The sequence below is a fragment of the Peromyscus californicus genome, unplaced genomic scaffold (genome assembly GCF_007827085.1).
Source record: "Peromyscus californicus insignis strain IS unplaced genomic scaffold, ASM782708v3 Scaffold_10__1_contigs__length_136768540, whole genome shotgun sequence".
Lineage (NCBI taxonomy): Eukaryota > Metazoa > Chordata > Mammalia > Rodentia > Cricetidae > Peromyscus > Peromyscus californicus.
The window spans coordinates 105,001,516-105,026,022 of NW_026294391.1; the positions used below are offsets into that span (position 1 = coordinate 105,001,516).

At 36.7% G+C, this 24,507-nt stretch overlaps 1 protein-coding gene across 3 annotated transcripts in view; it reads right to left on the reverse strand.

Annotated features, from left to right (window-relative positions):
- The window catches only part of Thoc2 (THO complex subunit 2), a 116,304-nt gene that overhangs the window by 18,981 nt on the left and 72,816 nt on the right, over positions 1 to 24,507 (reverse strand). For all 3 annotated transcript variants that reach the window (XM_052738485.1, XM_052738475.1, XM_052738467.1), the window contains exons 19-30: positions 23,755 to 23,851; positions 21,138 to 21,255; positions 19,552 to 19,731; positions 17,190 to 17,354; positions 13,287 to 13,562; positions 12,193 to 12,334; positions 11,604 to 11,761; positions 6,672 to 6,800; positions 6,267 to 6,398; positions 5,993 to 6,177; positions 5,318 to 5,496; positions 4,993 to 5,095 (exon numbers count right to left, since the gene is read on the reverse strand). In XM_052738485.1, coding sequence (XP_052594445.1) covers positions 4,993 to 5,095; positions 5,318 to 5,496; positions 5,993 to 6,177; positions 6,267 to 6,398; positions 6,672 to 6,800; positions 11,604 to 11,761; positions 12,193 to 12,334; positions 13,287 to 13,562; positions 17,190 to 17,354; positions 19,552 to 19,731; positions 21,138 to 21,255; positions 23,755 to 23,851 — 1,864 coding nt within the window. The remainder of the gene's footprint in view (positions 1 to 4,992; positions 5,096 to 5,317; positions 5,497 to 5,992; positions 6,178 to 6,266; positions 6,399 to 6,671; positions 6,801 to 11,603; positions 11,762 to 12,192; positions 12,335 to 13,286; positions 13,563 to 17,189; positions 17,355 to 19,551; positions 19,732 to 21,137; positions 21,256 to 23,754; positions 23,852 to 24,507) is intronic.

Genomic DNA, 24,507 nt, shown 5'->3' on the forward strand with positions numbered 1-24,507 from the left:
CAAAGTAATGACCCAAAACACATCAAAATAACCAACTAAAGGAGCTATCAGTAAAGACTACTAAGTTGTATGGACTACTTTCAAAATGACTCTAACCTTTTCTTGCATTAATAAGCCTTATTCAAATTGTCTACAACAAGCACTGTATCCTAAAACTTCTCAAAACTTTACCATCATATCCTGTATCTCAGCAGGAGAAATAAAGCTGTTAAATGTAATTACATAAACTAGAATTAGTAATAAGTAAATTATCAAAAATGGAATAACAAAGTTTCAAAGTATACATGACAAAGTATACACGACTTTTGTACTGCTCAATTACAACCGCCTACACTTCCACTCATGATTAATTAAGTCCACATAGGAGAATCTAGGGGACTTCCAGATAAAATTATAGGCTGAAGAAGTCAGAATAAAAAGTAGACTCTGGTGGTGATGTATTGTGTACCCTAATAAACTTTGCCTGGAGGTGAGAGAAGCAGAGCAAGCCACAGGCACCACCTCTTACCTCACCAATTCCTCAGCCTGAACAAGAGCATCTTATTCCTGTGTCCCCATGCCTTATATACCTTTCTCAGCCCAGCCATCACTTCCTGGGATTAAAGGCGTGTGTGCTTCCCAAGCAAAGGCATGAGATCTCAAGTACTGGAATTAAAGGCGTGTGCCTCCACTGCCTGGCTCTGTTTCTCTCCTAGACTGAGTCAATCTCATGTAGTCCAGGGTGGCTTTGAACTCGCAGGGATCCAGATGGATCTCTGCCTCATGAGTGCTAGGATTAAAGGTGTGTGCCACCATTGTCTGGCATCTATGTTTAATCTAGTGACTTGTTCTGTTCTCTGATCTTCACGCAAATTTTATTAGGGTACACAATATATCACCAGAGACTCTATTCAAAATTTTTTCAAAAAGGAGACAAAGACCTTCATAAACTCACAAAAGTACCAAAAACACATAAAAAAAATGCTGTAAAATTAAGAACCCTCAGAAAGATAAAGGTTACTTGAAAAGTACAGAATAAAAGACACAATTATTTGTTGTCTCTAAGAAGCACATATCACTGCTAGAAATACCTAGAGAGTGAGACTCAAAGGATAGGAGTCAATCTAGCCAGTGAAAGAGTAAAAGCCAAAATTAAGCTGGCATAGCTCTTCTGGTAGCTAACAAAGTAGAATTCAAATAAAAAATTGGAACAGTTAAATAATGTAGCTATATATGAATGAATCAAGAATATGTAACAATCATAAACCATATGTTAGAGCTGAGAATTTCATAAAACAAACATTAATGTTCATACACATTCACATTGGTCCTGATACAGTAATAGTGGATCCTTTTGACATTCCACTGTCAACTTTAGATGGTCATTCAGACTGAAAATCAACAAAGAAACTGCAGAGTTAAGAGAGGCCTCAAATAGTCCAATGATGTCATAGTAAAACAAGAACAAGGTAAACCAAAAAGCAGTCAATAGAAAGAAATAATTGAGGTCAGGGCAGAATTCATGAAATAGAGACTAAAAGGAAAATATAGAGAATCAATCAGAGTCTGTTCTTTGAAAAAACTGCCAAATGTCTACCCAAACTACTCAAAAGAGAAGACTCAAGTTAATAAAAATTAGAAATGAAAAGGGTGAGTTTACTGTTGATTCCAGTATCATCAGGGAATAAAACGTGAAAATCTAGAAAAAAAAGGATAAATTCCTAGATACATATGACTTATCAAAACTAAATCAAGGGAATACAAGCAATTTAAATAGACCCATAACAAGCAATGAGACAGCTGTTATTAAGTTTTCCAACAAAGAAAAGCCCAGAACTATTCAGATTGACTAATAAATTCTACCCAATCTTTACTGAAGTGCCAATACCAAAGATCCTTAAACTGTTCCATAAACAGAAAGTAAAGAAACATTACCAATCTCATTCTATGAAGCCAATATTACCTTTATACCCAAACTGAATAAAAACACAACCAGAGAACAAAATTATAGGCCAATTCCCTGATAAGTGAAATGTAAAGGTTTTTTTTTATTTTTATTTATTTTATGTGTATGAGTGTTTTCCTTGCATGTATGTCTGTGTCATGTATGTCTGTGTATGACATGAATACCTGGTGCTCACAGGGGCCAGAAGAAGGCAGCAGATCCCCCTGGAAATAGACTTACAAATGGTTGTAAGCTGCCCTGTAGGTTCTGAGAATTAAACCGGGAAGAGCAGCTAGTATTCCTGACCTGACTGAGCCACCTCTCTAGCCCAAGATGCAGAATTCTTAAATTCTTGCAAATGGAATAAAAAAAAACACATTAAAATCATGCACTATGGCCAAACTGGTTTCATTCCAGGGATGCAAGAATGACTCAAGAAATGTAATACAGAAGATGGACAGACTCGGGGTTAGAAATCAAAAGATTATGTCAATAGCTGTAGAGAAAGACTTTGACCAAAACACTTTCAAAACCTCTAAGGAAACTAGGAATACAGGGAACATATAACAAACCTTCAAAGGCACTTAAAGCACAATCAGAAATAAGACAGAAGGCTGAGCAGTGGTGGCGCACACCTTTAATGTCAGCACTCAGAAGACAGAGCCAGGCAGATCTCTGTGAGTTTGAGGACAGTATGGTCCACAGAGCGAGTTGCAGAACAGGCTCCAAAGCTACACAGAGAAACCCTGTCTCAAAAAAAAAGAAAGAAAGAAGACAGAGTACACCATCTCCATTCATTCAATACAGTGTTTAAAATCTTAGCTAGAGCATTGACGCAAGAAAATGAAATGAAGGAAATAACAGGAAAGAAAAAATTCAAATCACCTCTATTTGCAAATGTGACATGATCCTATTCTTAAAAGACCCATAAGGCTACACCAGAAAATTCTTATACCTAGTAAACACATTCAGCAAATTAACAAGATACAAAGTAAAATAAAAATTCAAAAATTCTATTTAATAAGGATGAAATTGCTGAGGAAGAAATCATATACAATAACTTGAAAAAAAATACTTAGGAATAACCCTAAGGAAATAAAAAGATAGTAGCTGCAACACATAGTACTGGGAAAACTTGACAGTCATATGTAAAAGAATGAAACTGGACCTCTATAACTCATTCCTCTCAAAAATAATTCAAAATGATGAAATACCTTAATATAAGAATTGAAACTTTTAAACTGCTAAAGGAAACTATAGGAAAAACATTTCCAAGAACTAGAATGGTAACCAAGAACTGACAAACGATCATCACAGTGAACAGATAGCATACAAAATGAGGGGGAAAGCATTGTCAAGTATGTATCAGACAGGAGATTGATATTGAAAATAAAGAATTGCAAATAACTCTCCAAAATTTATCTAATAAATAAACAGGTTGATAAATAAATGGGCTGATAAACTGCTCATAAAAGGAATATGAAAAGGTGTTCAACATTTTAGCCATCAGAGAAATGAAAATTAAAACTGCTTTGAACCAGTCAGAATGGCTCTCATCAAGAAAATTAACAGGAACAACAGTTGGTGAGAATGTGGATAAAAAGTTACACTTATAAATTGCTGGTGGGACTCTTAACTAGTGTAGCTGCTATAGAAGTCAGTGTACAGGTTTAAGAATAAAACTACCTCAGCTATTCCACTCCTGAGTATATACCCAAAGGACTCTACAAGTCAACATAACATGGAGATACTTGCACATTTTTGTTTATTGCTGCACTAGTCACAATAAATGGAGCCAGCCTATGTGTCTATTAACAGATTCATAGATAAAGAAAATGTAGTATACATACAAAATGAAATTTAATTCAGCCAAAATGAAAACTGAAAAGATGGCATTTGCTAGAAAATGGATTCAACCAGAAATATTTACATTAATTGAAATTAGCCAGGCTGAAAGAGCAAATAACATGTTTTGTTTTATACGTGGAACCTAAAGTATGTATATATCATATACATCATGAAACTAGAAAAGGGACCAAGAAAGAAAAACACATCATTTTTTTGTTTGTTTGTTTGTTTGTTTTTTAAGATTTATAGAAAAAGCCGGGCGGTGGTGGCACACATCTTTAATCCCAGCACTCAGGAGGCAGAGCCAGGCGGATCTCTGTGAGTTTGAGGCCAGCCTGGGCTACCAAGTGAGTTCCAGGAAAGGCGCAAAGCTACACAGAGAAACCTTGTCTCGAAAAACCAAAAAAAAAAAAAAAAGATTTATAGAAAAGAGTGTATTTTAAGTTAAATAACATGACATTGCATTTAGTAGGCATTTCTTTTGGTGGGAATGGACGCATTGGATGAGGAGGAGTTTACAGAAAGATTTCCCAAAGTTTTAACCTCCAGGGAATACAGAACAAGGATTAAAAAAAAAAAAGAAAACCATTAGTCCTTAGAAAAACACATCTTAAGAGAGAGACACGAGGCATAAAGGAAGATAATAGAATACATGTGACATAAGAACAGAAGGGAAATTATTTGGAAATAAGGTGACTAGTAGGAGACAGTGAGAGGAAGGGAGGACACTGGAGGGCAAATTAGAATAAAGTATGAGACATACATATGGAAATGCCATAATAGAACCCTTTCGTCTGTATGCTTACTTAAAAGGTAATTTTTTTTTTAATGAGAGAATTTTGGAGTTAGGGAGATGGCTTGTGTTTGTACAGCACTTGCCATGCTCAACTGTCCAGAACCCACATAAAGACCAGCACAAAATCACTCATCCGTAATCCCACTGGTTCCTATGGTAAAATGGGAGGCAGAGAAAAGAGAATCTTCGAAAGCTCACAGGCCAGCTGGCCTGGTAGAGGTAGCAAAGTGAATCCATTTCAAACAAGGTAGAAGGTGTGGTGTAACATCTGAGGTTAGACCTCCACACACATTGTGACATACACACCCATCACATACATACACACGAGAGAGAGAGAGAGAGAGAGAGAGAGAGAGAGAGAGAGAGAGAGAGAGAGAGGATTTAGGAGGATTTAGAATTGTGACATATGGCTTAGTATTCTTACCTGTTAGAGCCACTATTCCCATTGCTTGAATTCCCTTTTGGTGTGGTACTAGAAGCCTTATTAACAGCTTTTGTACCACACTGAGATCTCTCCCTTGGTTTATCTGAAATAAAAACAAGGTTTTTGTTAGCAAACTGTAAACATAAACTATGACTTCACAGCAAAATGATTAGTGGATAATTAGAAGATTCAAGAGGCTGATTATTTCTTAATAGTTACATACTCATAAGCAGGGAAATAAAAAGCAATATGAGGCTTGCATTGTAATTATCATGTGATAAAATATTTTAATATATTATTTATAAGTGTCTATAAATAAGCATACCAGTCTCCTCAGTACCACTTTCATCCGATTTAGATGCACTTCCTAGGGATGATGAAGAAGTCCCACCACCAGGCCCATTTTGTACACTGGCAACAGCATTCCTTGGAGGAGGGTCTTTGTGATGAAATTCATTTTCAGGTATCATGTGTGACTTTCTACATTTCAACTGCCCCCAGTAGCTGAAAGTCGCACAAAGTGTTTAAATACACATACACAAATTAAAAAACACAAATATAGGATTTAGTAGAATAAAATTAGCAAATTATTCACTCTGCTACTTGGTTCTATAAAATAAAGTACTACTTTTCAGTATATTCCTCAATGTCTTTAGAGTGTTCTAAAACTTAAAGTCATTCTTTCAAATTAAACTAATTCTTTAACTAGAGAGCTTTTTTCTTTTTGCTCCTCAAGATATGGTAACTATGACAAAATAGCATTTCCCCCATTTCAAGAAATATTATATGTGGCTTTTAAAACTATCATCCAGTATAGACCGGAAGTTGATAATCAGAAGTGACAACTCTCACCAGCCTGTGGGAACATGATCGCATAATCTCCCATAATCTCCTGAAGTAAAGCAGAAGATAAGACTTCAACATTGTAAAACATTTTCAAATCTTCAGAATCCTTCTATAATCTAGTCTCATAAATCACATTAAAGGATAATTGTGTTACCCCATAGCCAATGCATATAGATCTGGCCTCTTTTCTTTTTCTTCTTGGCATATTTTATTCACTCTTCTTTCCAAGGCCTGACCCAGATTCAAAACTTTTGGGTACCAAGGAAGTATTTTTGTTAGCACAATCAATATATTCCTGATGTGAGTATATTCGCCTGTCTCAAGGCAATGTACCGATGCCTATAACAGACATTTAAAGATCTATTATCATAAAATACAGGTATGAAGAGGAAAAAAATTACCTTTCAAAAATATCCACTTTTTTTTACCTTGGTAAGTTTGTAATGCCATTTATGTACAACATGTCGAAAATTTTCATAATCTAATTGATCAGCTTTATTTCCACCATCAAATCCAGTTGCCCGTAATATGGTAAGGAATCCTGGATAGTTTCCACATTCCTAAGGAAAAATAAGTTTCTCATTTTTAGAGGTAAAATTTATCCCACAAAATAGGAGAATGAGATCAGATAAGTGACCAGATGTGAAAGAAAGGTTCAGATTAGCCAATGATAATAACTTGAAATATCAAGTTGAAATAGAATGAAAAACAATTCTATTTTTAGTATTATACTAATTGTGGTTTTAAGTATCATTTTATACCTGAACCTTAAATTGTCTGAAGCAATCATTCTACATGCAGGTAAAACATCAACATATTTATTAATCATATACCTTTTCATATGTGGCTCTATCACTATGCCACCTGGTCACCGTCTCTAACATGCAGCAGAGAAATCTCCCATACCGACTAGCTTCATTTTCAGTACAGCTTGCAACTGTGTAAATTATGTCAGAAAAAACCTAGAGCAAGAATGTTTGAAAAAGAAAGTCAAACTAACTGAAAATATTAAAAGACTATTATTTTAGGAAATCAAAATAAACAGAGAAATTTAGTAGAAAATGTACTTTCTCCTTTTATATTCACAAATGCAGAGATTTTTGATGACTATATTCTGTGGGAAAATAGCAATCATAAAGCATTCAAGTAAAGTTTTATGAAGAATTCTGGTTGATGATAAAGGAAAAGGCTATTACTATTATTATTATTATTATTATTATTATTATTATTATTATTATTATTACATAATAGCTTCTTGAAGACTTAGCCATTCAGGACTGAGATTGAATAGACAGTAGGCAAAAGCAAAGGTGACAAAATTTAGAAATATGCAGCAGACATGCTATAACACATATATTTCTACCTCACAAATGCACTAATATAAGAAAAAGGTCAATCTGCCTCAACTGAATGTACCAGGTTTTGCTGATTCCCCATGGGAGGCCTAACCATTTCGGAGAGTTGAGGGAAAGGCCGGGGTGGGAGAGAGTAGGAGCAGGGAAGAGAGAGGGACCTTTGGTTGGCATGTAAAATGAATAAAACATTTCTTACCAAAAAAGGCCATATGAAAAATCTATGAATACAACAAAATTAAAATGCTTCCCTGTTTTTATGTGGTGTGGATATATAAAGTCTTTTATTTGGGCTGAAGGTTGTTTTCTTTAGTTTTGTGTTGAGAAGTGAAAGTTAAGAGTAGAGAAACTTACTTCTAAAGATTCAAGATTACTCAAATCAAATCCTGAGTGAGTAGGTTAACCTTGAGTGCAATAAACATAATTTCCTAGGGGTTTTATATGCAGTGATACATTTAACTCTCAGCTAAATCTTACACAGCAGGTCCCTTTTTATAGACAAGACGACTAACGCACAGAGAGGTTAAATATCTAGTTAGAAATAAGTAGAACTAGTGTTTAAGGTCAAGGACTTGGCTCTTAAAATCAAGCTATTCAACCAATACTCCTCAAATTGTTCCACACAAGAGAAACAGAAGGAACACTGTCAAACTCTTTTTATGAGGCTACAGTTAGCCTGATAACCAAACAACACAAAGATTCAACAAAGAAAGAATTACAGACCAACCTCCCTCATAAACATTGATGTAAAAATACTCAATAAAATACTGGCAAACTGAATCCAAAAACACATCAAAAATATCATCTACCATGATCAAGTAGGCTTCATCCCAGAGATGCAGGGATTGTTCAACATAAGAAAATCTGTCAATGTAATCCATCATATAAACAAATTAAAAGAAAAAAAACCACATGATCATCCCACTAGATGCTGAAAAAGCCTTTGACAAAATCCAAAACCCCTTTATGATAAAGATCTTGGAGAGATCAGGATACAAGGAACATACCTAAACATAATAAAGATAATTTACACAAAGCCGACAGCCAACGTCAAATTAAATGGAGTGAAACTCAAAGCAATTCCACTAAAATTAGGAACAAGACAAGGCTGTCCATTCTCCTCATATCTATTCAATACAGTACTCCAAGTCCTAGCTAGAGGAATAAGACAACAAAAGAAGATCGAGGAGATACAAATTGGAAAGGAAGAAGTCAAACTTTCACTATTTGTAGATGATATGATAGTATACATAAGTGACACCAAAAATTCTACCAGGGAACACCTAAAACTGATAAACTCCATCAGTAATGTTGCAGGATACAATATTAACTCAAAAAAATCAGTAGCCCTCCTATAAACAAATGATAAATGGGCTAAAAAAGAAATCAGAGGCTAGGTGGTGGTGGTATACACCTTTAATCCCAGCACTTGGGAGGCAGAGCCAGTCAGATCTCTGTGAGTTTGAGGCCAGTCTGGTCTACAGAGCGAGATCCAGGACAGGCACCAAAACTACACAGAAAAACCCTGTCTTGAAAAAAAAAAAAAAACAAAAAACAAGAAAACCCCCCAAAAACAAAAAACAAAACAAAATCAAAAGAAATCAGAGAAACATCACCATTTACAATAGCCACAAATAATATAAAATATCTTGGGGTAACTCTAACCAAACAAGTGAAAGACCTGTATGACAAGCACTTTAAGTCCTTGAAGACAGAAACTGAAGAAGATATTAGAAAATAGAAAGATCTCCCATGCTCATAGATAGGTAGAACCAACAGAAAAAAAAGCCAATCTTACCAAAAGCAATCTACAGATTCAACGCAATCTTCATCAAAATCTGAACACAATTCTTCACAGATCTCGAAAGAACAATACTCAACTTCATAGGAAAAAAACAAAAAACCCAGGATAGCTAAAAGAATCTTTTACAATAAAGCAACTTCTTTAGGCATCACCATCCCTGACTTCAAGCTCTACTTTAGAGCTATAGTAATAAAAACAGCTTGGTTTTGACATAAAAACCGACATGTGGACCAATAGAATTGAATTGAAGACCTTGACATTAATCCACACACCTACAAACACCTGATTTTTTGAGAAAGAAGCCAAAAACTGTACAATAGAAAAAAAAGAAAGCATCTTCAACAATTGGTGCTGGCATAACTGGATGACAACATGCAGAAGACTGCAAACAGATCCATATCTATCACCATGCACAAAACTCAAGTTCAAACGATCAAAGATCTCAACATAAATCCAGCTACACTGAACTTGATAGAAGAGAAAGTAGGAAGTAGCCTTCAATGCACTGGCACAGGAGACCACTTCCTAAATATAACACCAGTAGCCCAGACACTGAGAGCAACAATTAATAAATGGGACCTCCTGAAACTGAAAAGCTTCTGTAAGGCAAAGGACACAGTCAGTAAGACAAAAGGACAGCCTACAGAATGGGAAAAGATCTTCAGCAACCCCACATCTCACAAAGGGCTGATCTCCAAAATATATAAAGCATTCAAGAAACCAGACATCAAAATACCGAACAATTCAATTTATAAATGGGCTACATATCCAAACAGAGAATTCTCAACAGAAGAATCTCAAATGGCCGAAAGACATTTAAGGAATTGCTCAACATCCTTAGTCATCAGGGAAATGTAAATCAAAACAACTCTGAGATACCATCTTACACCTGTCAGAATGGCTAAGATCATAAACAGCTTATGTTACAGAGGATGTGGAGCAAGGGGGAACACTCCACTGTTGGTGGGAGTGCAAACTTGTACAGCCACTTTGGAAATCAGTATGGCGGTTTCTCAGAAAATTGGGAATCAATCTACCTCAAGACACAATGATACCACTCTTGGGCATATACCTAAGAAATGCTCAATCATACCACAAGGACACTTACTCAACTATATTAGCAGCATTATTCGTAATAACCAGGACCTGGAAACAACCTAAATGGCCCTCAACTGAAGAATGGATTAAGAAAATGTGGTAGTATACACAATGGAGTAATGCTCAGTTGTAAAAAAAAAAAAAAAAAAAAAAAACAATGACATCATAAAATTTGCAGGCAAATGAATGGAACTAGAAATACCATCCTGAATGAGGTAACCCAGACTCAGAAGGACAAACACAGTATGTACTCACTCGTAAGTGGATACTAGATGTAAAGCAAAGAATAACCAGACTACAACCCACACACAGCTCCAAAGAAGCTAGGAAACAAGGAAGACCCTAAGAAGGATGCATGGATTGCCTTGGGAAGGAGAAATAGATGAGATCTCCATGAGTAAATTGGGGATGAGGGACAATAGAGGGTAGGGGATGGGGGATGAGAACATGAGGGAATGGAATGGTCGATCTGGGGAAGAGACAGAGTGGAAGAGCAATGAAAGATATCTTGATAGAGGGAAACATTATGGGGTAAGGGAGAAACCTGGTGCTAGGGAAGTTCCCAGATATCCACAAAGACGAGTCCAGATTAGACTCCTAGCAATAGTGGAGAGGGTGCCAGAACTGGCTTACCCAGTAATCAGATTGGTGAATACCCTAACTGTCATCATATAGCCTCCATCCAGCAACTGATAGAAGCAGATGCAAAGATCCACAGCCAAGCACCAGCCGGAGCTCCTCTGGAAATCCAGTCGAAGAGAGGGGAGGAGGATTATATGAGTAAAGGAGGTGGGGAGTCAAGATCATGATGGGAAGTCTACAGAGACAAGTGAACCAAGCTCGTGGAAACACATGAACTTTAGACCAACAGCTGTGGAGCGTGTATGGGACTGGACTAGGCTTTCTGCATATGGGAGACAGTTGTGTGGCTGGGTCTGTTTGAGAGGCCCCTGGAAGTGGGATCAGGATCTATCCCTGGTACATGAGCTGGCTTTCTGGAGCCCATTACCTATTGTGGGACGCCTTGCTCAGCCTTGATGCAGGGGGAGGGGTTTGGTCCTGCCTCAACTGAATGTACCAGGCTTTGCTGACTCCCCATGGGAGGACTTACCCTTTTGGAGGAAAGGGTGTGGGATGGGGGAGGCTGCAGGGAAGCAGGAGGAGGGATGAGAGGGAGATCTGTGGTTGGTATGTAAAATGAATTTATAAATTTCTTAAATAATAATAAAAAAAGATCACACTATTCAGCTGGGTGTGGTGGTGCATGCCTTGGAGGGGGAGGCAGAGACAGGCGGATCTCTATGACTTCTAGTCCAGCCTGGTCTACAGAGTGAGTTCCAGGACAGCCAGGACTGTTATACAGATAAACCCTGTCTCGAAAAACAAAACAAGAAAGAAAAAGAAATATCATGGTATTCAATATATATACAATACCTCTAGAGTTTATAATAAATACTTAGCTGTCTTTGTGTGAGATTTTCTTTTTTTTTAAGGTTGTAATAAGAACTTACTCGGTCGTAGCAAAGAAGTGTGGAAAAATTTGGAGTTTTCTGTTGATGTACCAATTCAACAAAACGAGCACAGTACACAGCATCTATTGCTGAGAAAATGCAGCGAGGAAATATACACAGCTGTAGAAATTTCGTGATGGTCTCATTTTTGGTTGACTCTAAAAATAAAAGAAGAATGTATTAAGCAGTAATCTTCTCCTCAAGTGCCTCAAGGCTACCAAACATCACAATATCTTAACTGCAGTGTACAGAATGCTATAAAACCACAAACTATGGGATAAAGCTTCATAATCACTCAACTCTATGGACACTTTTCTATCTACAATTTCTAAGAAATACGACTCTATAGAGAAAATCTGAGTACTAAGCTGCCAATATTATCATTATAAGCTAATTTTATTTCAATTGCCAACTGAATCATCAGTCACTTTGGTGAACATATGAAGTTGATTGTGCTGTAATAAATAACTAATGAAGGGAAGAGTGAACAGAGCTGAATATGAACATAATCACTTGAACACCTCCAAAGTTAGAAATGTTTGCTTTTGCAATTTAATAGCAGCAGGAATGTACAATCCCAACAACTTACTTGCTAAAAGCCAGTTGTCTTTTTCCAATTTTAGTCTCTGAAGAACTCTCTGAACATGTTCCATCTGCTTCTTTTCTTCTTCAAGAAGCTTGTCCTGAAGGGCTGTGCAGCGTTCCTTCTCTTTTTTCTTTTTATTTGGAGGCTACAAAGTAAAGTCACATATTTTTCTAACTGTATCTACATTGCCTCCCTTCATGTATTAAGTCTTTAAAGAGAAAAATGATTATACTTCATAATTATTTTAGCATGATTGTACAGTAGGTATTACTGAATAATTTTCCTTCCATTCAACACATCCAAATCAGTATCACAGAGTCTTCAGACATCTTCTGAACATATCACATTCCTAACAGTGGTGGTATCGTTCTGAGGCAAAAATGAAGTCATCTTTGACCTTCTTTCATTCAAATATCCCACTTGTTTACAAGTCATATGTATTGCCACTGTCTCTAGCATAGCCTATATTCTCAGTACCATATAGCCAAGTACCCAGAAAGACATGCAGTCAGTATCTAGCCTTAGATTAGATCCTCCCCTTATCAAAAGCACTCTTAATATTACTCTCATAATCTTTCTAAGGTACCATTTTTACATCTCTTACTTCCCAGCTGAAGTATCTAAACAAGCTCCGAATTGTATCATATTTACAATTCTGCCTGATTTTCACTATATGCCCAATTTGTTACCAACCTCGTTTTTCAAATACATCATCAAGCCCATTCAGTAGAGTAAAAGAGGTCTCCTTAAAGCCCATACTACTCCCTGTATTTGCTAGATTATATACATATACACACACAATAATGTATAATAATAATCCTTTGGGAACTTCTACTGCTCTTGAAATAGGAAACAAACAAATCACCTTAGGTTGCTATGATAGTGTTCAGCAGAAAAGACATGAATGTTTTGTATTCCCTTATCATAATTTCCATCCATTTGCTAAAATCTTGCCCAACCCATTGAGAGGTTACCATTAAATCTACTTAAAATACTATAGAGCAATAAGATTGCAGAATCAAGAATCTTGAACTTGCAGGGACAATACTGCATAAATATCACAATTATTGCACTTGTGTTGCTACAATAAAACCTACCATTTCCTGATTGTCATCAATAGCTTTCATCTGGACTTTAAGTTTATTGACTTCTCTTTCATAGCTGGTATGTGGAACTGCAAGGTCATACATTGTCAATGACCAAAATGTAGCGTAGAACTGAGGGCTGATATCATCCCAGACTTTGGAAACGTGTAAGGAGACCACTGCTTCATGGACAGGAGCCATCACCATCTCACATGATGTAATGTATTTATGGACTTTATGTTGCTGTTTACTTCCCTTTTCTGATTTTTTAAGTTCATCGTATTTTGACTGGAGATAAAAAGTTAAAACATATCACATATACTTATACAAAACTGTAATGACAATTCTAGCTATTCAGAGATAGATTATCTCTGAAATCTGTTCCAATCCTTAGTTTCATGTTCTCAACTAGAAGTTTCTTTTCAATAAAATTTGACCTACTAATTCCAATAGGACATATGTCAAGAAGCTGGACTGCCACTAAGAAAGGTTATAAAAAGTTACTGAGACTACTACCTCAGTGACCAAATGTCCAGTTTTGCCAGAGACTTAGGAGTTTCCCAAAATGCAAGACTTCAATGCTGAAACTGACAACATTCCATACAGAGCGACCAGCTACTTTAGTCTACTGCCAAGCCAAATAAAATTTTCCATAAGTACCTGCAGTAAATTAAATTGAAATTGTGTGAGAACTGACGCTATAGTTTTTTGTTGTTGTTGTTTTGTTTTGTTTTTGTCCTGACTGGTGTGTCCTAATTAAGGAATCAGAGGAAGGCTATACTTTTAATTATATGAGGCAAAAATGAATCTATTAGTGCAGTGATAGTGACATAATTTTTAGTTCATAGAATATATGTCAAATGCAACAAAGAAAGTTAATACACTGTCTCATGTCTTTCAGCCATTTTATAATGAAAGACCTCTTGCCAAGAAAATTTTACTTGGTTTAGGCATCACCCGTAAGGTGAATCTAAAAGTCCTATAACCAGTTGCTTCTTTACATTAGAAAAACGTTGAAATCATTCAGTTCATGCTAAATATGTAACCCCCAACCAGATGATTGTCAGCCAAAGGTCCTACTTCAGTTCTGCACTGACAGGTAATAGTCTCAGCTGGACTAAAAGCATATGAAGTCTATGGTGGTATTTTATTTGTACTGAAATGTGATTTTTAATTGTATGTTAATAAATAAAGTTGCCCGGGGGTCAGAGCTATTAGAGCCATAGCAAAAGCTGGGCGGTGGTGGTGCACGCCTTTAATCCCAGCACTTGGTAGGCAGAGTTAGGTAGATCTCTGTGTGTTCAAGGATACAGCCAACAGACAGTGACGAGGCAGTCATGTGGTTGGTTTTACAACTAATGAGAAGGCAGAACAGAAAGTCTATATAAAGACAAACAGACAGGAAGTGGGTCTCTTTCGGAGAGGTCTCTTGGCTGAAGAGGCTAGCTGCAGCAGGCGGGTAAGGCTCTTAGCTCTGATCTCTTGACTTTCTTCTTTGCACTGGTTCTGTGTTTCTTATTTAATAAGACAGCTGCTTACATCTACAGAAGTCCACTGCATTCAATGGCATGTCAAGCACAATCCAAGAATCCTCTAATTGTTCTAGAAGTAGGATTATTTATTTCTTTTTATTCCCATGCTAGAGAGCATGCTATGAACTACTGAAACTACAGAACTGATTAAGCTACAAAAAACATTAGCTATAGGAAAGTATACCAATTATATCAGAGACCAAGAAGAACAATAACTAGGGTAAAAGGGATGTTCAATTTAGAAAATAGATTTTGCTGAAGGTAACTAATATGAATTTAGATGAACAGAATGACATCTGCTGAGGTTCTAACAAGTCATGAGATCAAACAGTGCTGAAACTACTTGCATATGACAATCTTACTACCTAAGTGGGAAATCTCTAGACCAACGGGAGCAAGGAAAACCTCCATTTCCAATCTGTTTCAAGGTGAGGCTCAATGATTAAAAGTAAAACTGAAGTTACAGGTATGAGAAGACTGAATTAGCACCAATCTTCCTATTTCTGTGTTCCTGAATCTGTGACTTCTATTGGTAGGCATTCCACTAGAATTTGGTCAGAAAAAAAATAGGCCTGATCAAAAAGATAGTTATACTTCATCTACAATGCCAAGTTCCCTTATCTAAATTAAACTAACACTTAGGTTCACATCTTCACTCAAACAGAGAATTAAAGGGTACCACTATATTTCTCATTTATGTCCAAAAAGCTTTTTGTCAGGCCAAGAATCTAATCATTATTGGTTGAATAACTCCCAAAAGAGAGCCTGTGGTAGCCAATTTACTGAGGGGAACCTGCAGTTACCCACTTTTCCTCTCTCAGCATTTTAAAAGAAGGGTTTTATTTTTAATTGTGTGTCTTCTCTTTCTGTACCTGTGTGTGTGTGTATGAGAGAGAGAGAGAGAGACAGAGACAGAGACAGAGAGACAGAGAGAGAGAGACAGAGAGAGAGACAGAGAGAGAGAGAGAGACGGATAGACACGCACACACACACAGAGGCAAATAGAGACAGAATATGTGTGTATGTGTTGCATGTATATGGGTACCTGTGGAGGCCAGAGGATATTGGATCCCCTGGAACTGGAATTATGAGCAGTTGAGACTCTCCCAACATAGGTGCTAGGAACCAAGTTTGGGTACTCTGTATGCCATATCTCCAGCCCTCTCATCAATTTCATATACATTTCCCCTCATTCATCAAAAGCTCACTGACAGGGTTTCACCTAAGAAGCCAAGTTAAGGGAGTGTGGATGCCCACCCAATTGCACCTTAGGCTGCTGAGGCACTCTCTTTCCAAAGAGGCATGTTGCCTACATGGGTGAGTTGGGGGACACTTATTAGTGCCCGGAATAAATAAATGCCACCGTGTATTTATTTCTCCCTAAACCCTGAGAAGGAAATGACATGTCTTTTATTAGATTTTCAACTCTTAAAAGACAAATAACATTTTTCATGGCAAAAAAAAGGTAAGTCATAGGTATGAATGACCTGCTCCATTTTTGACCAGGAATAGCTCAGCCAACCTCAGCCAACCTCAGCCAACCAGGTATTCCTGTTTGCTAGGATTCATTACCACTGATTAGGTGTTCTCAGAATAGTAAAATGCAATATGAAACTCCTGAGATGAAGCAATTCTTCCACCTAAGTTCTTCAAGAAATCAGATCCTATGTTTTTATGGGTGAGACTTCTCTGATGCAGTCAGGGTAAGAGTACAAGACATTAACTATACATAAATAGCATGGAGTTCTCTGGAATGATAGATTCTAAAGAAGAACAAAAGCCTCCCTTGTTCCCATTATCCCTCTAGAACATACAGGACAGGAATTGCTGCACTGTGCCGTTGAAGTGGTCATTAAGTCAAGACAGACTGTAGCAGTTCCTAAGTAAACACTAACACAGTAGGCTCAATGACACGATCAGATGAACTCATCATTTCCCCCTAGTGTCTTTTAATATACCTCTGTTACACATCAGTGCCCCTACAGGGAATAAAGAGGGAATCTTAGTTGAAGAGAAGGGGACCAATACCACCTACAGTATAGAATTAAACCATTTCACCCCATAAATTGGAGTGAAAATCACAAACAGTGTAAAACTAAAGACAAAGAGCAGAAAGGCCAGAATCCAAGTAAACAGAATATGGAGAATATGTTGGGTCTCCATGAATTGACTGTGGCCCTGTGAGGAAAGGAAATCAAGAAGACCTGTTTTATAAAGCAGCATCTCATTGCTCACGGTTGAGACAAGAATAGTAACAGAACATCAGAGTAATTCTCCAGGAGAGACAATCTGTATTTCTCAAACTGAAGTGTATTCAAAAATCAAATATTTCTGTGACAATTTAGAATTACTCTTGAAAGCCAATGAAGATGTTTGTACTTACCGAAATATGGTGTGCATACATTGGCCTAGACAGAAAAAATGCTGCATCGTGAGGTGTATGAAATTCATTACAGAGCACGTCAATTGAAGGCACTCGCTTTATATAATCTTCTGTACTTAGATTGGATGCTAAAAACCCACCAAACTGTACTAGGGTATCATGACACTAAATTAAAAATAAGACAAAAAAAAAACAGATGTTAACATTTTATAAAACCAATATAAACCTTTTACAAATGATTAAAATATGTTACTTTAACAGAATTTTGATTGAAAATTAAGAATTCCGATTTTAACAGTACAGGCAGAGACAGAAATGGAGGGCACGGTGTTCGGTGAAATAAATGAACGACAGAAAGGCAATTTTCACCTATTCCCACTTATACATAAAGCCTACATTAATGTTGACTCTTACAAAAGTAATGAGAAGAAGAGTAGATACTAGAAGCTAAGAGTGTCACTGGAAAAGGTATGGGATTTTTTTTTATTTTTATTTATTTATTTTTTGGTTTTTTTGAGACAGGGTTTCTCTGTGTAGCTTTGCGCCTTTCCTGGAACTCGCTTTGTAGACCAGGCTGGCCTTGAACTCACAGAGATCCGCCCGCCTCTGCCTCCCGAGTGCTGGGATTAAAGGCGTGCGCCACCACCGCCCGGCTAGGTGTGGGATTTTTAATACTAAAACACATTTATTTACATAGGAGAAGTAAGTTCTAGTGATCTACAGCCAGCACAGACTGGCTATAGCTTATTGCAATTTGTGACATATCTTATAAAGATCTAGAAGAAAAGAGTTCAATATTTCTCAACACAAATAATGTTTAAAAAGATGAAAATACAAATTACCAATTTTATCACTTACACATTATGTACATGTACTGAATTATGACAATGTACCCTATTAACATGTACAATCACTAGATGTCAAATAAAATATTTAAATTAAAACAAGGCTTATATATTCACATACTCAGTCAAATAGATTTTCTATGTGGCTCTAAAAAAGGTGAAAGAGCATGCAGTCTCTAGGCACAGTGACACATATCTATAACCCAGTACTCAGGAAGCAGAAGGCCATCATAAGCTCAAGGCTAGCCTGAGCTACATCTTCAAATATGGATATAAAACCTAGAGTAACAGCAGAAACCTGGAAAGTCAAAAGGGACCACTATGGTGGGGGGAACAATAGAGAGAGGAGGAACAAGATTCAAGTGACTTGAAGGGGGAAATGGAGAGAACAAGGGATCTTAACTCAGGAAAGGGAGGAAAGTAAACACAGAAAAAGGGAGGATGAGGGCCAAATAAAAGTAAGGATGTCTTCAAAAGTCATAAGAAATCATAACTATTAATTATCTACATCAAGATACCTATAATACATGTAAATCAATGTTTAAATATATAGTTTTAATGAAAATTTCCCATCTGAGCTGACAATACTCCCCTTGAGAGCTATAGACGATCTAACAAAAACTCCAACAATAGGTATGAGAAGCCCCCTTTTGAGTTGCTAACCAAGGATTGTCCAAAGGACTCTCAAAACATTTGTCTAAAATCCTATGAAACAATGTAGCTAGAGTTTTCCTGCCTGGCCCACAGTCAGGACAAATCTCTCTCACCTGCCAGTCCCACAGCCGCTCAGACCCAACCAAGTAAACACAGAGACTTCATTGGTTACAAACTGTATGGCCGTGGCAGGCTTCTTGCTAACTGTTCTTATAGCTTAAATTAATCCATTTCTATAAATCTATACCTTGCCACGTGGCTCGTGGCTTACCGGCATCTTCACATGCTGTTTCTCATCGTGGCAGCTGGCAGTGTCTCTGACTCAGCCTTCCACTTCCCAGCTTTATTCTCCTCCTTGTCCCGCCTATACTTCCTCCTGCCTGACTACTGGCCAGTGTTTTATTTACTAACCAATCAGAGCAACTCATTTGCCATACAGAACATCCCACAGCAAAACAATATACATAAGCAATGAGAAGTCAATTCCTTTGTCATTGTTTATAGAATTATATTACACACAAAAATATTTTATCAGTCAACAAAATGTGTTTAAGTATTAGTAATCTTACTATTAAGAAATAAGAGATAATATGTACCATGCTGCAACTGAAATTACAGATTTCCAGAGATCAGAAAGGAAGGCAAGCAATTTGATAATGGCCTTTCATAAGATGGAATGTCTAATTAACTGAAAGCCTTACACATAGCATCTCCTACACCCATCTCTTAACTACCATAATTTGTACAGAAATAGAGGCCCTATTTAGGGCTATGTACAAATGATGTTTCAAATGACATCACAATCTCTATTTTATCAGGATTAAAGAAAATCCCACACACACCCCAAAGATTCATTCACTCACCTGGTCATAGAGCTTTCCCACAAGTTTCAAGTGTTTCTCTCCACCCTCTTGAAAAATTACCCCATTCCTCTGCTGAGCCATAAGTAAACAGAGAGGAAGAGCAAGATCATGATCGAGTAGTGCATCCTTTAATCTCTGAGAAGATTTTTTAGTGTTTCTGATCTGGCCAAAATAACCACCCTGCATAAACAGAAGACACAAAGTTAATGTTCTATGTAATGTACTCCATGCTGTCTCACTGGAAAGAGAGACAGAAGAAAGCTGAGACACAATCATGTTTTAAAACATTTCTGAGCTAGGAGTTACAATCCAAGCACCAGGAATGCAGAGCAAGAGGGATCAAGAGGGATTAAGAATTCCTTAACTACACAAGTTCAAGGCCAGCTTGGGCTATAAGGGAACCTGTCTCAAAAAACTAGAATAATAAAAAGAAACGTCTGGCTTAACATAAAACAACACCAGAATAAAATAAAGCATTTCTGTATCCTATATTCATTCTCCTTAACAAATTTGCTTTAATGATACTATTATTGATTATAATCTAGCTAATGGTAAGTCCACTGTGTTTAAACTTATTCTGTTTCCATTCTCTACTCTGTAGTCTCTCATAAAGGATTATTTTTCATTCGGTGAAGAGATTTAATAGACTGTGATAAAGATTTATTCCAGTGAAAATACCAAGGAAAATGGAAGATCTAGTATTTCTCTTCAGTACAGATATAAGTTATTGTCTTTTATACTTTCAGTTTTTTGTTGGTTTTTCTCTTGATCCAATTACTAGTATATCACAGCTCTTTAAAAGAAATGTAGCAGTGGTTTTGAGAGAACACGTATTGCTTTGACATTAGGCTTTAGGTACTTATATACTGTGTGGATTCTATACTATAACCACACATACAGTATTTTCTATTTACCTGTGTGTAGCAATTATGTTCCAGAACCCACAGTGGATAAATGAAAACTGCAGATGGTAACAAATTCTACACAAATTATGATTTCCTATGCATATATACCTATGACAAAGCTTAATTAGGCACAGAAAAAAATTAGCAACAACAATTAATAAAACAATCAGAATGATACAATAAAAGTTACATGAATATGGTCACTCTCCAATATGTTATTGTACTGCATTCATCATTCTTATGATGACATGAGACGAAACAACACTTACGTATAGTGATGAAGAATTGAAAAACTTAAGCAAAGGTTACCTGAATACAAGCATATTACAATACAGCCAATGGACAACTAAGACTACTACTGACATAACCAATATGATAAAGCAGGATGGATGTTATGTCACTACTGAGTACCTTGTACAGTATGGATATGCTGGCCACAAAGGGATAGTTTATGTGCCAAAAGTGAACAAAAAGAAAGGCTAAAGATTTTCATTATTCTACACAGAATGGACCTCAAACTAAAAATATTTAATTAATTTATTTCTGGATTTTTTTTCTCTTTAATTTTGAATTGTGGTTAACCATGGGTAAATGAAACCTTGAAAATCAAAACCATAGATATAGTGGGACCATAGCACATTTGATTTTAAAAACTGAATAAACAGGAACAGCAGTTCCTACCTCAGCCTTTAGCTGCTCCCCACCAGTCATGGCCTCTAATTGCTCTGTTGTCATTTCCTCTGTAATTTCGATTCCTGCCATTTTTTGTACCACTTCTTTCAATATTAATAGATCAAAGCTAGTACAAAAAATTAAGAGACCATAGTTAAAACTTCAAATATGAAAAATACATAATAATTAATATCCTGAGAATCTTTAGACATAAATAAAATAGTTGTATCACTTCTAGTACTACAATGAAAATATTTCATGTTTATCTTTGATTTTTTTTACCTGGATTAATTTGAACTTTGTGGATAGGATACAAAAATTAAATAAGAAACATACTCATACACTTCTTACCCAAACTTCATATTTTTACTCACAGTTTTCATTTGCATCCTCCCTTCCCTTCCCCCCCTCCTCCTCAACCTCTCTCATTCTGTTTTGATTGTTAATAAATATGAAATGTTCCCCAAGGGTTCATGTGTTAAGGATTTGATCCCAATTTGGTGGCACTATTTTGGAAGGTTCTTGAAACTTTAGGTGAGGCCTAGCTGGAGAAAGCAGGTCACTGGGAATATCCTATTAGGTGCCCCTTTGCCCTCTCACACTTTTTGTCTGTCTGCCTCTGTGTCTCTTTCTCTCCCTCTTTTCTTTTCCTCCTCCCTCGCCCCCCGCCAGAGTCTCTTTGTTTCATGCTCTCAGTTCTATGAGGTGCTAGCTCTGTCTGAGCACACCCCCTTAGGCAGTGATATTTCGCCTCACACCATACCAAAATCAGCATAGTTGCTACCTCCAGACTGAACCCTCTGAAACGGAGGACAAAACAATCATCGCTTTCATGTTGCTTCTTTCAGGGATTTGGCACAAAATCCTTTACAGAATGAACAGGAAGAGTAAATTGTTTAAACCACAGCCGCTTACTCCCTCAAATGTCTAAGAATGTGCATTAGAACAGAGCCACATGTTCACACAACCACAGCCGTTACCAACTTCAGTAACTCTAATATTTAATCTACTATTCATATTTCATTTTCATCAACTGCTCCAATAATATTTTCTTTCTCCTCCAATTCAGGATGCTCAGTAAGTTTACCAGTAGAAAGCCATCTGCCTAAAACTCCAAACAATAAAATGAATAAAGCCCTGCAATACTCACACATAGTTAGAAAAAAAGAGGGGGGAAGGACAAACAAAGGGAGAAGTGCCCAAGTTGTGGTATCTGACCCTAAAGTAAAAGTTGTTGCAAAAACACTAAGCATGTTCTAGTTATGTGTTAACAGGTACATTTTTTTTGAGACATAGTCTCACTATATAGCCCATACTAGCCTCAAACTCACGCTTTTCCCCCTAAATGTTCTGGAATTATAAGCATCTGCCACAACTCCTAGCTAGGTATGTGCTTTTATTTGCAACATTTAGAACTGTCACTGGGAATAACACTTTGTGACTTCTATAACTTTCTTTAATTACATAATTTTCCCAAAGGTAAAAGTACACCAATCAATACACAAGTTACTGGTCAAAGGTATACTTTTCTAATATTCTTATCAGGGGCTTCTTTTCAATTTGCCATGCTTTCTCAAACCAGACCGTTTCATGCGAACTAATACACATCTACGCATGAGGCATTCAGAAGTTTGAACACTGTTTTAGCTAAATGGTCACAAATATGTATTGACAATAAAGCAAATTAAATTGGCGATTCAAACTAATGTTCTCATGGCTTGTAGAAAGGAACAAGTAGCACACAGGAGCGACAGAAATGACAAGGCTAGAAAGGGTGTCCCAACAAAACACAGAGTTTATGTATTTTTATTTTTTTCCCAAAGCCAAAATAGCACCTGTTTGAAACACCAAAGAGCTTTTACCTTTTTGTTGGCTTTATATCAGAAAGAGCCTATAAACAATATAGATTTATCCGATTATAATCAATCTAGTGGTGCTATCTATTCAAAGCCTAAGCACTGCCACTGGCCCCACAGTATTTACAAAAAAGGAAACAGTTAAAATCACATTCCAAAAGTGATTGTTTTTTTTTACTATAGACTCCCTTAAAGAAACATTTTATTAAAAGTGCAATGTAGTAATCAACAGTGCATTATGTTTTGTCATAAAAGGATATTCAACATTCCCTATTAACCGTGTACTCAAAAGCTTAATAATAATAAGTTAACTATCCTTTTAATGAGTCCTGTATGTAGCCAAATACTATAATACTAAAGAAACTCTCTCTCTGTATTAACTTCAAATTTATCTTCAAGATTCGATATACAGCGGGCATAGTGGCATATGACTTTTTAATCCAAGCACTCAGGAAGCAGAGGCAGTCCTCTGAGTTCAAGACCAGCCTACACTTCACAGTGAGTTCCAAGATGGCCAGGGCTACATGGTGAGACCCTGTGTCAAAAAATTAATTCTCTATATATGTAACAATAATACTTAAGAGGTTGAGGGAAGATCTTAATTTTGAGGACAGCCTGGACTGCAAATGACACTCTCCCTTAAAAAATATAGTGTACAAATAAGTAGGTATTCCAGTTGATATCTGAGTCTTTCAAAGTAACAGGAATCTCAACATTCCAAAACCACTAGAAGTACTTGAATTATTGAATTTCATATACATAAAATTTACCTTTTGCCTGCCTTTAACTGATTGGCTACATACTGAAGAAGACCAGCAAGATCAATCGGGTATTTACGGAACACTGCACCACAGAAACTAGCCAGACCTACGTGAAATAAAAAATAAAATCAGTTATGAAACCGAAAGTACAGTAAGTATAATTTCAACAAATTCAAATTCTAAAGTAAAATGAGGTATGAAAAGTTTTTAAAGATTTATTTTTATTTCATGTGTGTTCCTGTATGCCTGCATGTTTGTATGTGCACCATGTTCATATCAGCTGCCTAAGGCAGCTAGAAGAGCTAGAAGATCCCTGGGACAGGAGGTGTGCATGCTGGGAACTCTTGTCCTTTGGAAGACCACTGAGCCATCTCTGCAGCCCCATATGAAAAACAATTTGACTAATGCAAATGAATGAATTTTACAATAGTAATAGCTAATGTTTATTAAGTATACATATGTAAGCACCTTATATTGATTAATTCTCACAGTAATCACCTTAGTTTAGTATAAGCCTACCAATGAAGCAAACTGAAAAAGAGATGGATCACCTAACTTGATTGTGGTCACAGTACAAACTAGAGCCGTAATTCCATCTATGAACCCTGATCAATTAGGACTCAGTCGTGCAGAATACCAAGTAAACTCAAACAACCAAATGCCCACCCCCAAAAACTTTGGAGTCAAAAAAGATTGTTTACCTCTAAGAACATGCTACAGTTATAGACTACAAAAGAAACAGGTAACTTGACTAGAAGCAGA